Raw genomic sequence first — 17,228 nt, 5'->3', positions numbered from 1 at the left:
CACTTTACAGAAACATACACAGAAAGGCCCACAGAGAGCACTGAGAACATTATACTTCCTGAAATAATGGTTCTCTCTGACAGTGGAATAGATACTGAAGCTTTTATCTCCCTTACTACAGATCTGACTAAATATCTACCCACCTCTGATCATTCTTACCTAAGGGTCATATCTAACCATGGACAGACGAGGAAAGATGGTTACTTGATGTCAAATGTCCAAGGCATCTTCAAAATAAGTGTAGACCAGCTCTGTGTCCAGTAAGAGCTCTCCACCAAAGACAGAGATGTAGAACCAGACAGGAATAAGTATCTCTAGTAGCACCTGTCAAAGCTGAGGCTGGCCCTGCGTGGTGTGGCTCAGCTGATTGAGCGCTGTCACGTACACTGAAAGGATGACGGTTCAATTCCCCATCAGGGCTCACATCGGGGATTCAGGCTCCATCCCCTGTAGGGGGCGTGCAGGAGGCAGCCAATCAATGTTCCACTCTCACATCAATGTTTCTCTCTTTCTTCCTCTCCCTTTCTCTCTCGCTCAAAATTAATTTTTAAAATATTTTTTTAAAAAGCATTAGTTTGCCCTGGCCAATGTGGCTCAGCGGTTGGAGCGACGGCCTGTGGACAGGAGTCCTGGGTTCAGTTCCCGCTAGGGGCACATACCAAAAAAAAAAAAAAGCATTAGTTCTCACTCCTGATCTCGGGCTGATTTTTAGGGCACTGGAAATGGCTCTAGAAAGTGGGACCTCAGGGGTTCATACAAAGAAGAAAAAAATACTGAGGTTGAATATAACAGCTCTTTACTCCTCTGGAGGGCGATGAGGTAGGAGAGCTGGGGAAGGTCTAACTTTCCATCAGAACACGCTCTCTTCATGACTGTCAGAAGTACCCAATGTTACACCGAAGCTGATAACATTTTGAGATGATGCCCTGGCCGGTTTGGCTCAGCGGTTGGAGTGTCGACCTGTGGTCCAGGGAGACCCGGGTTTGGTTCCCGCTAGGGGCACGTGCCTTGGTTGCAGTTTGTCCCCGGCCCTGGTTGGTCATGTTGGTACCAGCCACTCAATGTGTCCCTTTCACGTCGATGTTTCTCTCTCTCCCTCTGTTCTTCTCTCTCCCTCCCACTTTACCTGAACAAAAAAAATGAAAAAATGTCCTTGGGTGAGGATAAAAATAAAGAAAAAAAATTTTGAGATGAATTTACCTTCCTTAAAATTTCTGGAACCACATTCTGACAGACTGCAATCCTCTTTCTATAGATGATCCCTGTTGACACATCTGAAAACAGAAAATTTTTACACTCAAAAAAATATTTAAGAAAATGTACTCTTGTCTTAAGGTCAATAAAACTTTGAATGTCAAGCTCAATTTTCTATCTGTAGAATTCCTTAAGAAAATGTTTAACTCAAATCTTAGTGTCTGACCACTTTTCTTTTCTGGGCCAGCTCACTCCAAATACACTCATCTGTGGTCAAGGAATACATACAGAACAGCTACTCACACGTGCACCTTCTCGAAGCAAGGATAAAAGAATCAGTTGTTCAGTGCTACGAACGGCCAATGTCAACGTGCCAACGGCAATGCCGTGAGCCTCCTGCACAACTCCAGCAGAGAGAATGCTGTCCCAGACAATGGGGGCTCTGCCTGCCACCGTGGGCACCACACTTGTTTTCAAGCCCAGATTTCTAGCTACAAAATTTAAATGCACAATTAATCATATTAGGCATACTTTTCTCTTATAGGGGAACAAACTCCTTGTGACTGGAACTACTGTTTTAGAAGACAGTTTCCAGAATAGCACATCAGAAATATATTTAAAAAACAAAACAAAAAACATCACCACCAACAACAAAAGAACCCCAATCAATAAATGTGAGTTAAGAAAAAGGGAAACCAAATTAGACAAATAGATAAACTTAGAGAAAAAGATAAACTTTGAAGTGTTGTTGTTTGCTCTGTGAACTACTGTGACTCGGCCACACTCCTCCAAGGTTTCGCAGAGCTCTGGCTACAGGCGCCCCGAACCTTGGTGCCAACAAGCCTCTGACTGGTCAGAGCTGTTGACGGGGTAAGAGACTGGTTGTCTCCTCTGCCGATCGGACTCCTCTGGCCATCTCATCCAATGTCTGCAGCACACATACTGAAAATGGACGAGCCACTCCTGCAGTCAAAGATGCCCTTGTCCATGGTGGCAATTACGATTAACGTTCCTATGCCACCCTGGAATACACACATTGTGCTCTCACTTGATCTGCACAGTAACCTAAAAGCAGGTTTATTATTTTCCCCGTGAACAGATAAAGAAACTGAGCCTCCAAGAAATTAGGTTATATACATAAGAACAAAATCAGGACTTGAAATCATAATTCTCTGATGCCAAATGACAAGTTTCTCTGAGTGCAGGTACCTGAGAAAAAGTTTTGTTTTTTAAAAAATATATTTATAAGACTTACGGAAGTGCAGAAAATAATCTCACAAGCAAAAGACAGTTTTCTGATCACCAAGCACAGAGAAGGCCTGAGAGTCGTGTAATGAGCAGTAGAATCTCATACATTTACTCAGAAGGCTCAAGGACATGTCAGACCAGGGGCTGGGTGTCTCCAAAGGTTTAGATATGAGCTCTGCACATCACTATTGTTCCCTGCACTGCCCAGTTCTCAAATTCAAATTCTGAGAGGGAAAATGCTTCCAAGGGAGGTGTGAGGGGCAAAGAACAAAACAGACTCCTACACCCTAGTCAAGGGGTTGGTAAACATTTACTATAAAGGGCCAGGTGATAAATATTGTAGGTTTTGTGAGTCATATAGTCTCTGTTGCAACAACTCAACTCTGCTGTTGTCACAAGGAAGCGGGCAGAGATAAAATATAAACAAACAGGCACAGCTGAGTGCCAGTACATCTTTATTTATAACAATGGGCCACACAAGCAAAATTTATCATCCCCTCTTCTAGTCAATACTGAACCATATTAAGTACACTTATGACCCCATAATCTACTCACTTTATAGTCACATTTCATATACATGCTATTAATCACACCCATTTGTTATCTATAAAATGACGTATAAATATGTTATAGGGATACAGCCATGTGACCTTGGACACGTTATTTCTTTTTTTTTTATTTTATAATTTTTTTTCTTTATTGATTTTAGAGAGAGAGGAACAGAAAGGGAGAGAGAGATAAAAATACCAATGAGAGAGAACATCAATTGGCCGCCTCCTGCATGCCCCCCTAACTGGGGATTTGGTCCACAACCTGGGCATGTGCCCCGACCAGGAATCAAACCAGCGACCTCTTGGTGCGCGGGTCGACGCTCAACCACTGAGCCACACCAGCTGGGCTACTTCTCTCTCTACTTTGGTTTCTTTGTTCATTAAATAGGAGTAATAATAATACCTATCCATAGATTGTTCTGAAGATTAAATGAGTTAATAGAAAAAAATATGCCTGGTACTGATCAAATGCTCAAAAATGTTAGCTGTTAAAATGGTCATCAATGATTAATTGAGGACGTGACAAAAGCGCAGGAGGCAAGCCTTCGGCTGCTGTACGTGCCGGGCGCTCTGTCCCGTCAGTCCCCTCAAATACAGAAGTAACGCTGTTTGAAACATAATAGGCCACATGCACACCACACAAACACACAACTTCACAAAACTCAGTATCACTTAATGATCATCACTAAAGTGAATTCAGAACTTACCTCTTTTTTCCTCCACAGTTTTAACCAAGATGACATTTTTATCCATGGGGTTGGGATACTGAAAGAAAGCACACGGGGAAGAATGACCGTCCATCTTTCACCAAAGTGCACTAGTCCACAGTAACCAGTTACTCGCAGGAACAGTAAATATTTCCCAAGCAATGTCTAAGGCTCATTTTAAAGCAAGGGTCTTAATTTTACTACTTTGGCCCAGGTAAGTGTGATGCTATCATTAGCTGGGCCTGAAGGAAATCTAGGAGGAATCTTCCTTAGAGCCAGCCTAGCCCTCGATGCAGAGAGGAAGGTTACACTGGGCTAATCAATAATTAATACTACTGATATTGAACCTGCCTTATTAAATCAAGTTCCTTGTGCCAAGAACTGTGCTAAATGCTTTACTTGCACAATCTTGTTGTTTTTATCCGTTTCACATGTGAGAAATAAGGCTTGGATAAAGTAAGTAATTTGCTCAAAACCAGCCATCTAATGAGCGCCAAGAATGTAATTTACCCACAGATACTCTCTGTTGCCTTCCAAGACTGTCCACCTAAGCTACACACACACACACATACACACACACACACACACACCAGGAGAAAATAAACCAGGCTAAGGAATAATAGGGGGATGAAAACTGTGGAGAGAGGCCACTGTAAAATAAATTCTTGGGGAAGGGGAAATTTATTAGAAAATGCTCATAAATAACAAAAGTAAAATGGAAGTTGTATTAACCAGACACAAGAGATCCTGAACTATTCATTCCAGTAAAATCATCCACAGGATTCAAGTCGTTTTCCTACAAAACTATTTTTGCATAGGAAATTTAAGACATGAGCCTCAGGTTTCCATATGAAATGGGAAAAGAAATCAGACGTTCGTCTATAATAACTAAATACCATGACACAAAAGGTATATGTTTGAACTTGTGTAAAGTTAAGAATTTATAGTGCTGAGGCTCCCCCTACCTGCATTACTTGAAATGATCTGACATCATCTTGTGGTAACTTGATTTAATTCACAAAAACTTATCTGAAGTCAGATAATAGGGGGCTGAGAGAGAGAAAGCTGGTCAGAGAGGGTCACCACCGGTAATGCTAATCTGGGAAGACAGGAAGCAGGTGACCAGTTTATCTGGACACTTTTCCAAATGGTGTGACAGTGGACTGGACCAAGCTAGGTCAGGACCAACCCACTGAAGACTATTGAGCATTTACTGTGCTCATCAGGGTGCTGCATTAGAGGTACTGTGCCCAAATTATCTTAGCCATCTCCCAAACAGTAAACCTATGTTAAGATGAGGAGTCTTTGTGTTAAAAACCTGATGGCATAAAGCCTGCGAGCAAGAGCATGCTGGGATTTTCCAGTCTCCACTCCACCCTAGACACTCTCACGTAAGCACAGTGGTCTGATGACCCAGATTTCTTCCAAAAATCCCTGCCGCCCTTGGACTTGGCTCAGTAGATCACAAACTGCAGTGGCATAAGAATTACTGTGTGGGGCTGAGTACACTCGCTATGCATGCCATATTTTCTGGGTGACTTAAGGGTGTTTTTTTAAGGTATATTTGACTTCTTTTTGAACTTACGATTTTTACTTTCTTCACAGAATGCATCAACTTCCTTTCCCCCAGATTTATTGCAAATCATTGTACACATTGTATGTATGTAATAGTCTAACAAGGGTAAAATATATCCTACATTGTCATACACCTTGCTTTCATTTATTTTTTACATATTAAAAGGTAAGAGAACAAAAACTTGCAAAATACTTGGCAAAAAAACAAAAACCAAATACACGTGAAAACAAACACATAGCTAGGAAAAATGAGAGGCCAAGAAACTGAATCCATCTAATCACAGAAAAAACACTCAATACATTTGTGGGAGAAGCTTCATCAGTATATAGTACTTACCTTTCTTACAGGAGAAAAATATATACATAAGCTTTCATAAAGCATACCCTTAAGATAGTAAACAGTAAATTATCAACCTTTCAAAAAGCTCAGAAGTCCATGCCTGCCTTTTATAATATACTCCTCATCACCCCATCCTCAATTTTTTTAAAAAAGATCCAATGACCTCAAAAGAAGTCATTGTTTACCAACTTCCAAATGGCATGATCCAAGAGAGTACAAGAAGCAGTTGATCTGACATACCTGTATGATTAATCCTGCAAAGATGCCTAAGAGAAGTCTGGTATATTAACAGGTCTGTTTTATCAGCTCGAAGGGAAGCTTTGCTACCAGACTGCTTCCAAACATGTACATGCAAAAGGAGGAGAGCTGCTGCAGAGATCTGGTGCACAGCTACACAAGGAAATCACCACGGGCTATGACAAATGTCCTTCATGAGCTAAAGCAATAATCTATCTTAAAGGAAAAGGAAAGGTATTTTTATACCAATATCAAAGGGGTCATTGATTGATCAAAATTTCAATGATAATAAAACTAACTGTGTTTAAGTCAAAGATATTTTGAATGGCTGTTCATTGGCCTTTCAGGCCAGTAGGATGAAGAAGTAGAAAGAACAAAAGACCAGGAGCCAAGTCACAGACCCTGATGCTGCCATCTGTGAAGCCAGGGTGGCAGACCACAAGGTGATCCTCAAAGGCCCTCTGGCTGGGAGGTCATCATGCTAAACAAAGGCCAACCACCATCTCATCACCCTCATTCATTACAAAATGTCCTAATAATTGGCAATGACATAACAAAGTTCTTTGACATGCACCATTTATAATTGTGACACAAAGGAAAAAAATCCTCTTATCTCAACATTAAATGCATACATAAACCCAAAGAATAAAGATACAATCAAAGTCTCTAAAATAACTGACCAGTTCTCTTAGAAAGTGTCATGGTCTGAAAAGTCAAAGAAAAACTGATGAACTCTCCCATGTTGGAGGAGACTAAAACATGATAGCTAAATGCAGTGTGGATTTGGTTCCTATTCTGCAAAAACAATATTAGTGGATAACTGACTAATTTTGAACAAGGTTACAGATTAGCTAACATTGTATCAATGTTATTTCCACGGTTTTAACAATTATACAGTGGATTGGGGAAGCTGAGTAAAGAGTGTACTGGAATTCTTTGCTGTTTTTGCAATATTTTATAAGTCAAATTATTTCTAAATTAAAAGTTAAAAAATAAAACACAAAATAAAGGCACAAAGTATTAAAACAGAATAAGTTTTAGAATCTAAGAGACCGAAGTTTAAAGCCCATTTGTGGGAGTCTTGGGAAAATTACTTTAATCTGTCTGACATAGTTTCTTCATCTGTAAAATTAGACAAAAATACCTACCTCAAGGTTGCCATAGGAATTAAAAGAAGTAATTTTATGTAAAGTATAACATCCGACACTGTGCAAGTCCCCAGTACATAGTAGCTGGTTTTGCTACTAAAGAAAAATCAACATTTTTGAAAACTTAGTTTCAAGGCTTCAGTCTTTATCTTGCAATTAACTGTGATGTGTCATTAAGTATACTAATGCAATCCAAATATATTTAAATGATGATTTTAAAATTATTGGAAGATATTTCTTACTTTCCTGGAGTAAAACCTCCCAAGCTTGCATGTTAGCAAGTCAGAATTTGTGAAAACGCAGCAAAGCCTCGGCCGCGTCCCTCCCCACGAGCACTGCCTGGAGCACCGCACCAGAGAGGTAAGAACACCAGAGAGAGACTTCCGGTCACCAGGGCGGCACAGGTAAACGCAGCACCTGCCTCCTCTCACAACCAGATCAAAATTACAACTAAACTACAGAGCAACCATCATTCAAAACCGCCTAAAATCAAGCTGGACAAAAGTCCAACTATGAAACTAAACAAGAAGCCACAAGGAGACTGGTAGGAAGATGGGCTGGTCACACACACATAGTAGATAAAAATCAGGAGGGACACCTCCTCTGTGAAGGTCCTCCCTGAGGAGCAAAGGGTCCCCATCCCACATGAGGCCCCCCGGCTCAGGGTTCCAGTGCCAGGAGAGAAGCCCCCATAACTTCTGGCTGTAAACACCAACAGGAATTGAGGCAGAGGGAGGCTGAGGCTGCTGGAGCCCCAGGCAGCTCCTCTTAAAGGGCCCCCAAAGGATTTACTGGGACTCACACCCTCTGAGCTCCAGTGTGGGGAGGCAACTTGAAAGGCATGAGAGACATACTTTGAAAAGGATGAGAGACATACTGGAAAGACTGAGCTGTTTGCCCTCAGGACAAGGGCTGCAGAGGCCGCTTTCTCCTGGACAAATGTGCTGTCAGAGGCCATTGATCCTTCGGTGAGCCCTTTCCCAGGGCAGCAGGTGGCCACCATACCTGGGACTCCAGGAACCTGGCTCACACTGTCTGGCCTACCCTGGTGATTCCCTGAGGCCCTGTCCCACCCAACTTTTGGGCCCACCTAAGCTGTTTCCACAGGCTTTTCCCTAAGATTGGCCTGTCTTGGATCCTGCTTCAGAGTTTCCTAAAATCTCTCAAACAAGCAGCATCTGGTCTCAGCGAGCACCATACCTCTCATTAAGTGGCCCCAGGCCTGGCATTAGAAGCAGCCAGCCTTGGTTCACAACTTGGCTTTTTGGGCACCTCCAAGCCCAGCAAAAGAAGCATCCATTGGCAGATCACTTTGTAGCAATAGAACACAGGCAGTGGCTGACCTTGCCCCAGAGCCAGCATACCCAGTGGACAGCTTTAGACCACCTCAAAGCACCACCACCCAACCACCTCCAAAAGTGACACACTCAATGAGTGGACTCAGTGGGTACCAGAACTCTGATGAAGTAAGTCTTGCTCTGTGTGTTAAGCCCCTACACCACTGATCCTCCATTGGAGTCACAGGCCAGTGGTCAGTGGTCACAGCCAGTCCTCACATCTGATCAGCCTGAGTAAATGCCTCCCATTGATGTGCCGACAGCAATCAAGACTCAATTACAACAAAAGAGTGTACAGTCCATACTAGAGGTGCACTTCGAGAGCCCAGCTGGGGTGATCAGGGAGGCTGTACCACTGGACCCTACAGGACACCTACTATGATAGGTCACCCTAAGAAGCCTAGGAAACATAACAAATCTACATAATACATAGAAACAAACACAGGGAAGCAGCCAAAATGAGGAGACAGAGAAACATGTCCCAAGTGAAAGAACAGAACAAAATTCTAGGAAAAAAACTAAACAAAATAGAGATAAACAATCAATCAGATTCAGAGTTCAAAACACTGCTTATAAAATGCTCCAGGAACTTACTGAAACCTTCAAGGAACTTAAGGAGACCATCAAGGAACTTAAGGAGACCTCCAAGGAACTTAGAGAGAAAATCAACAACATAATAATGGACCAGTCAAAAATGAAGGATGCACTAACTGAAATAAAAAATAATTTACAGGGATGCACTAACTGAAATAAAAAATAATTTACAGGGAATTAATAGTAGAGTAGGTGAAGCCAAGAAGCAAACCATCAAAATGGAATATAAGGAAGCAGAAAACACCCAATCAGAACAGCAAAAGAAAAAAGAATTAAAAAATTTTAAAAAAATGAGGATAGTATAAGGAGGTTCTGGGACAACTTCAAGCGTACCAACATTCACATTATGGGAGTGCCAGAAGGACATAAGAGCGAGCAAGAAATTGAAAACCTATTTGGAAAAATAATGGAAGAATATGTCCCTAACTTAGTGAAGAAAACAGACATACAACTTCAGGAAACACAGAGAGTCCCAAACAAGATGAACCCAAAGAGGTCCACGCCAAGACACATCATCAACAAAATACAAAAGGTTAAAGACAAAGAGAGAATCTTAAAAGCAGCAAGAGAAAAGCAGTTAGTTACCTACAAAGGAGCTCCCATTAAGAATGTGAGCTGATTTCTCAAAAGAAACTTTGCAGGCAAGAAATATTTAAAGTGATGAAATGCAAGGACCTACAATCAAGATTACCCTATCCTGCAAAGCTATTATTTAGAATCAATGGCCTTATAAAGAGTTTCTCAGACAAGAAAAAGCTAAAGGAGTTCATCACTACCAAACCAGTATTATATAAAATGTTGAAAGATCCTCTTGAAGGAGAACAAAACTACGAACAATAAAATGGCAATAAATACATATCTATCAACAACTGAATCTACAAACAAAATGAGCAAGCAAAACAGAAACAGACTCATTGATGCAGAGAACTTTTTCTTGCTTGCCAAATGGGAGAGTGTTAGGGGGTGGGTGAAGAAGATGAGGGAATTAAGAAGTACAAACTGGTTGCTAGACTGAGGAATCTCAAAGGGAAGGGGGAAGGGAGGGCAAGAAGAGATAAACCAAAGAACTTCTATTCACATACGCATAACCAAAGGTCACAAACAATAGGGTGGGAAAAGCAGAAGGGGGGTGGGAATGGGGAGGAGGGGGTCAATGGGGGTAAAAGGGAGGACATCTGTAATACAGTCAAGAATAAAGGTAAGTTTAAAGTTCTTCTTTTCTGTGTTGATTTTAGAGAGGAAGAAAGGAGAGAGAGATAGAAACTTCGATGAGAAAGAACATCGACTGGCGCCTCCTGCATGCCACACAGTGGTGATTTGGTCCACAACCCGGGCATGTGCTCTGACCCAAAATCAAACCAGTGACCTCTTGGTACATGGGTCAACACTCAGCCACCTAGCCACACCAGTCAGGCAATAAATATAAGTAAAAAAAAAAAATGAGTGCCCTGGCTGGTTTGGCTCAGTGGTTGGAGCGTCCGCCTGAGGTCCGGAGAGACCCGGGTTCGGTTCCCGCTAGGGGCACGTACCTCGATTGCAGTTTGTCCCCGACCCTACTATGGTACACCTACTATGTGCCAACATTAAGCTACCTATATTAATGCAACTATGTACATTATCCAATTTAGTTCCCCCAAATCCAGACAATTATTCTTCTTATTTTGCAAACTGAGGCATAGAAAAATGAACTGGCTTGCCTAAACTCACACAGCTAGAAGCACTCCAGACTCCCATCTGATGTGAGCGCCCAATGTCTGCACTGTTTTCCTCAATGTCGTGCCTAGTCTTCTAGCAAAGCCGAGGATAGGAAGGTAAAAGGGAAGAAACACTATTACAGTGTGAGCCAAAAGATAAACAACCACTATGTTAAACTAGGGCTATCATTTGTCATATCATTTATTTTGGAAATGTGGGTTAAACCCAGATATTTCAAGAACTATGCAAAGGGAGATATTCCAGACTTGCAAGGGGAAAGAGAGAGGATCAGAAATGGAAATGTTATTAGTTACCTAATCAACTTTCTACTCTAAATGGAAATAGCCATTCATAAATCCCCTTTATGAGTTTAAGGGAAAACACTCAAACCATTCGGTTCACCATATCAGACTCCTGGCTAGAATAAATAAAACCCAAGGCCACTGTATTGAAGCAAAGAAATTATTTTAATCTGTCCATTTTATTACAGTCCACAAAGTAAGGCCATGTTACTGAATCCCACAGACTTGGTGTAAAATGATATAAGGCTAAATCCCAGAAAAGTGTATTTCATTCATTCATTTAACAAAAATTTGTTGAGTACCTACTGTGTTGCACCATCTCTTTGGGTACTTGGGATACATGAAGAACAAATGACAAAATCTCTGCCCATGAAGCTTATGCTCTATTCACAACGACTTTTTGGCCTATAACATAAAAAGAAAATCAACCTGAACTCTATGGTAAGAAAAACTGTAACTTCTCTGGCCTCGTTTGAGAATAAACAAGAAAATCCAGTCAACACAATGGCTCTCTGGGTCCTTTTTAATGACTTTAAAGTTCAGGTATATGAAATTAAAGAAGTCTCTGAATCCAGCTCATAAGAGATAAGTCCATTAAACAGACAGGCCCATGTCTCGGAGAGATGAGTGAGCTTCTAGACTGCTAGGTTCATCTACACAACTTTGTGTTCACTTTGTCACACAAAGAAAAGAAACAATGTACACTGCCAAGTGCATTGACACTTAGTTCATGGAAAGCACAGCTTAGCATTGGATGAATAAAGCAGTTTGAGTTTCACAGAATTCCTCCACAAAGTTCATTGAGAAACACTATGCACACTTCAGGAACAAACAGTATTGTGCTATTTGTTTTCAAGGTGCCACTTAGCTTTGAAAGCATATAGCTAATATTTTGCCTGTGGTACCCAACAGGCAGGTATAAAAAGAGCAAGCATTTCTCGTGTTTTAAAAATAGTAGTATATTATAACTTGGAAGGCAAGTCCTAACATACCAAAAGCCACACATCAGTAGGCTCTATTTAAAACAGAACCTCCTCGGTGCTGAAGAGCCTTCAAACGCACCACTGTGCAAAGTCGGATTCAAGGCTTCCCAGAGATCCTCATATGATTGTCCCTGCTGCCAAGTGCTTTCCTTTGAAAACACTACATGAAGACTAAAAGAAAAAGAAAAGTACACTTTGCCAGAAAGATGATTCTTACTACTTTGAGACTTATAAAAAGCTTATGCCTGTCAAACTGTTACACATTTGATCCTCCCAACAACCCTGGGAGACAGGTGGGGTACTGAGGTTGCCTCACCTGGGTGAGCATGTTGCTCACTGCACAAGGGCTCCCTTGGGCACAGGGCTACAGCCACCTAAAGGAGAAAGCACCTTTTTCTAATTTGCATATACGGCCCATTGACTCTCCTCAAGGCCCGTTTACTGTGAGCTTGTGGAACAGAACCCTAGGTGAAGGAAGCCTCTTTTTAATTGGCACAAGAGCACTGCATAGGCTGGTGGAAACTGTGGCCCAAGGCCACCCAAAACCTGCTTCTAAGGAGCACAGCACAATGACTGGAAGCCAGGTCTACTGACTTGGTTTGTGGCTTTGTGGTGGGCAGTCAGACAGATAAGAGAAGAGGGAAGGTGATGGGCCAAGTACAGAAAGTCACCAGGGCGGAAAGCCCCGGGACCTGGCAATGGGCAAAACTGGGGAAACAAGGACCTCGCCCCCAGGGTAATCTTTCCTCCCCTAGCCTATTGCTGGTCATGTGTTTTGGGCCTTCTGACCTTTCATATCACTGGTCACTCAGCTAGAGCCCTCCACTGATCTTTCCTCCCCTGGAATGTTGCTAGTCATGCAGGTTAGACAAGGGGGCCAGAGAACAGCCCTTAAGCATGAAGGCCCCCAGGACAATGAGGTTCTGACTTGCAACAAATCCACCTAGGCCTCAGTTGCATTTTAGCTCAAGGCCCAGAAAAGCACCGAAACCAACAATGCCATGGGTGACTTCAGCACTAATGACCCCCTGCCCTGGCACCAACCAATCAGTAGAGACCATGACCCTGAAAGGACACACCTGGAAATCTGTTACTGGGATCCTCCCCTGGGACCACCCCTAAAATCCCCACCCTCGAAAGCCCTTAGGACAGAGGACAGAGTGCTCTCCCTCCAGGAATGTGAGCACACCTGCACCCTTCCCTCCCCACCTCGCCTCTTCTCTCTCAGGCAGGTTAGGTTACCCTTCTCTCTCCTAAGCTCTGTGATTCTCTGCATAAACTTTCTTTTTTAGCTAAGCTCTGAATTCTTTCCTAGCCATCACTCAAGCACCAAGGTTGCTGAACCCAGGTCTGGTCTGACCCCACTGGTCTAATCACTGGTCAAACCCCTGGTGCTGTTCTCAGCACCAATAGCTTAAAATAATGTAAGATGAGCATTCTCACAGCCATTGGATTCACTGATATCTCAGAAATGGTCACAGAGCCCTCCCAGGGATCTGTGAAGACAGCTTTTGAACAGACAAAATGGAAATGTAGTGTTGTCCATAGTGTTAACACTGCCCCATCACTCGGCCTTTTCTGCAAATGTTCTCCTTCCCTTTACCTACCCCTCCCTTCCAAATGTCCTCCTCAGTCTTTATTTACTATGTGCCGCACTTGGCTAAGTATTTTATAAAAATCCTTCCAGACCCTAACTGAATGCATTTTGATATATAGGTGACCTCAGCTTACAACACATGGCACACAAAAACCTCCCAGCTGAGCCCAGTCAACCATAAAATCACAGGCATTAAAATTATATCACTGAGCCCAGCCAGTGTGGCTCAGTGGGTTGAACATTGTCCCATGGACTGAGAGGTCCCAATTAGAGCACATGCCCGGGCTTCATGCTTGATCCCCAGTAGGGGGCATGCAGGAGGCAGCCAATCAATGCTTCTCTCTCTCATCGATGTTTCTATCTCTCTCTCTCTCTTAAAAATCAATCAATCAATCAATCAATAGAAATTCTATCATTGATTTAAGCCACTAAGTAACAGGGATGATTTGTTACACTGCAACAGATAGTTGATTCTGAAACATTTTACTCCCTTAATACAATCGGTCCTCTGGATCCAACCAACCATGGATTGAAAATAGTTGGGGGGGGTAAAAATCCAGAAAGTTCCAATAAGCAAAACTTGAATTTGCTACACAATGGGCACTACACTGAATCCACACAAATAAAGTAATGTAAAGGTATGACCTACCATAGCCTATATGCTATGTGCAAATGCTACATCGTTTTATATAAGAGACTTGAGCATCTGAGGATTTTGGTATCTGAGGGAGCAAGTCCTGAAACCAATCCCCTGGGATACTTTAATCATCTGTGTTATTAGGTACAAGGCAGCACAGCCTGGTGATTCGTGGTGTAGGCTGTGGATTCAGATGTGTTGAAATCCTGGCTCTCCCACCTGCTAGCTCTGGAGAAGTTGCTGAAACTTCTCCAAACCTCAGTTTCTCCAAATGGTGAAGTGGAAGTAAACCATAATTACTTCCTGCAGCTGCTGGAAGAAGTAAACCTGACTGTGTATAAAAGTACTTCCTCCCCTCTCCCTTCTTGCCTAGAAAATTCCTATTCATGCTTCAGCCATTATTTCACAAACGCCACAATTTCGAAGAAGCCTTTCCTAATGGCTATCAGGACTTCAGCAGGCCTCCCTGCTGTATTCAGACACAGCGCCATGAACTTTCCCTGTATAAATACACATCATGAATTGAAACTGTGTTCATTTGTTGATCATTTATTAATGTCACTCACATCCACGAGAGACCATAAGCTCCACAGAGCCCAGCACACAGACTATTTCTAAACACCTATTGAATGAAAAACAAACAAAACAACGTTTAGCCCAGAATCTTGACCTGTGCCAAGTACTTTAACTGTGAGCTTGGCACTGTACTATGTGCTTCTGCAGGAGTGAGTCCCACCCTGAAGAAGCTTAGAATCTAATGAGGAAAAAGAACACGTGGAGAAGTAACTATCCAACACTGTAGAAAATGGTCAGTAAGGCCCAAAGTGACCCTCCAGTTCTGACAAGGCAGGAAGCACCTCTTGATGAGGACAATCCAGAAAGACTTTCCAATGTCATCATCTCCCCTAATAAAAGTCAGGTCCTATCACTAAACAATACCACTGTCCTCCCCAGCATCTCCCTCAGTTTTGCTTCCAAGTAGCACATGGAGCCCACCGCCAGGTGGCTGCTGCTTGATGTACACTCATGAAATCTTGCTTTGGAATGTGAAAGCTGAAGGGAAACCTAAAAGATCACTGGTACAACACTCAGCTTAGAGGCAGATACTGAGGCCGGCAGAGAAAATGACCTTTGACCAAGGTTATCAAGTGAACTAACTAAAGGCGAGGCCAGATTAGATAGCGTCCAGGAGCCCCACCTCCCTGGCCTCGATGCTTCTGATTTTTCAAAGAAATTTCCCATTCTCCAAATGCCAGGAGCCACAGTCCTAGGACGAGCCCTTGGGACAAAGAGGGCCACTGAGTACTGAGGCTAGGGTTCTCAGTTATAGGGGCACAAACAACAACATTTTAGAGGCCTTACTAATAAGCATCAGTCACTGTGATAACACTTTACATGAATGATCTCACTTGATTCCTCACAGCTGACCCTTTGGGTTGATCCTACTGTTTTCCCCATTTCACAGATTACAAAACTAAGGCACAGGGAGGGTAGGCAATCTGCCCAAAGTCCCACAGCTGTGCAATGAAAGAGACAGTGGGGAGGCCATAAAAAGAATGCAGAGGAAACTGAGATGAGGCCTCAATGGCCCCTCTAGCTCTTACGGGGTCCCTGCTGGCCTGGGAAGATCCAGAAGTCACACACACCAAAAGGGCTCCAGAGCTCGGGTTTCCAGCCTCTCCCACCAGCCTCTCTCCGCACCAGGAGCAGTGTGTGAACATGAGGCCAAATACGCAGCCTTTCCCTCGGCCAGAGGGGGAGCCTTCGAGGAAATGCACCTCCACCCTCGCCAGTTTATCCAGTGGCGAAACCACAGCTGGAGAAGGGGAGGGTGAGTGCGGACTGACGCGGGAGGGGGGGCACCGGAGGGGAGAAGGGAGAAGAGGGGAAGGGGGACCCGAGGGGACTAGAGAAGACGAGAGGGGAAGGGCCACGGGGGAGACAGCGGCCCCTGGGTGCAGACAGCGGGCGGGGCCGAGAAGCGCGGGAGAACGCGAGCGGGCGGACCAGAGCGGGTACCTTGCGGAGGAAGCTGGCGACCACCTGCTCGAAGGGATACCTGTACACCCAGCGCACGTCCACGGTGACCCCCATTCCCGGCGCCACACCTCCGCCAGCTCGGGCCCAGTCCGCCCTGACCGCAGGCGCCCACAGGCCGGCGGCCAAAGGGGCGTGGGGTTTTCATTCTCCTTTTTCAAACTTTGGAAACTTTATTGTCCACTCAGAGAAACAGACAAGCGGTCAGCCCCGCCCTCTTCCGCCAACGTCCTGTGTGGGCGGCGGCCCCACACCCGGAGCCGGCGGCGGGGCCGTCTCCGCCGGGGGCGCCCGGCCTGCAGACCGAAGCTTCTCCCCGGAGCTGGCTTGCCTGCTTCGGGGTCTTGGACTTTGGGACTCGTCCTTCTGTCATCACCGCTTCTGAGCCATAGAGTAAGCCTCAAGCGGCCGTTGGCGACTCTGAAAAAGGAGTAAATGCGGTAACTACCCACCCCAAACTTAGGAGTTGGAATGTTACCTCCCTCCGTGTTGAATACCTGAGACCGAGGCTACACAGCGGCGTCACCCACAGTACTCGGGAGGCTGCCTCCCAGGCTGGAGGTTGTCTCAAATAGGGTAAAAATTACCTATTTCACCTAGAACTGGGGCTTAGCGTAGCTGGCTTCCAAAATCCCTATGCCTTAAAGATTGAACACCACGGAGCAAGCAACAAAGGAGTACAAAAAATAATTTTGAGTATTCATCACTCTGTGCAGACTTTAGAAGGAGCAAATGACTCCATTCATTAAGTAAGTTATTCAGCGTGTTACTTACTGAACACTTGCTGTGTACCAAGCACTGTGCTAGGCACTGGATCCAGTGGTGTATAAAGCACAATCAGCAGGATGGTAAACCTGGTGACTTAACATCCAATGAAGGAAATAAAATCAATAGGATAATGGATTAAAGTTACAGGGGGCAGGCAGGGCATGATGTTAGCTAGAGTGAATAACGAAGGTCTGTGAGGTGGTGACTTTTACATTTATAATTGTATCATCTCACTTGCCCCTTGCATACATGTCACACTGGTCCAGCAAAACCCTAGC

General features: G+C 43.8%; 1 protein-coding gene across 1 annotated transcript in view; it reads right to left on the bottom strand.

Moving 5' to 3' along the window:
• PRELID2 (PRELI domain containing 2) overlaps window positions 1–16,254 on the bottom strand; it is a 101,976-nt gene extending 85,722 nt beyond the window's left edge. Inside the window, exons 1-3 of the mRNA XM_036241537.1 lie at window positions 16,165–16,254; window positions 3,701–3,758; window positions 1,201–1,274 (exon numbers count right to left, since the gene is read on the bottom strand). Of these exons, the coding sequence (XP_036097430.1) occupies window positions 1,201–1,274; window positions 3,701–3,758; window positions 16,165–16,239 (207 nt within the window). The 5' untranslated portion in view covers window positions 16,240–16,254. The remainder of the gene's footprint in view (window positions 1–1,200; window positions 1,275–3,700; window positions 3,759–16,164) is intronic.
• Between the last annotated feature and the right edge of the window lie 974 nt (window positions 16,255–17,228).

This window comes from Molossus molossus, unplaced genomic scaffold, assembly GCF_014108415.1.
Source record: "Molossus molossus isolate mMolMol1 unplaced genomic scaffold, mMolMol1.p scaffold_m16_p_4, whole genome shotgun sequence".
Taxonomy (NCBI): domain Eukaryota; kingdom Metazoa; phylum Chordata; class Mammalia; order Chiroptera; family Molossidae; genus Molossus; species Molossus molossus.
Note: the sequence above shows the minus strand (reverse complement) of the source record. Positions and strands in the feature narration are given on the sequence as shown.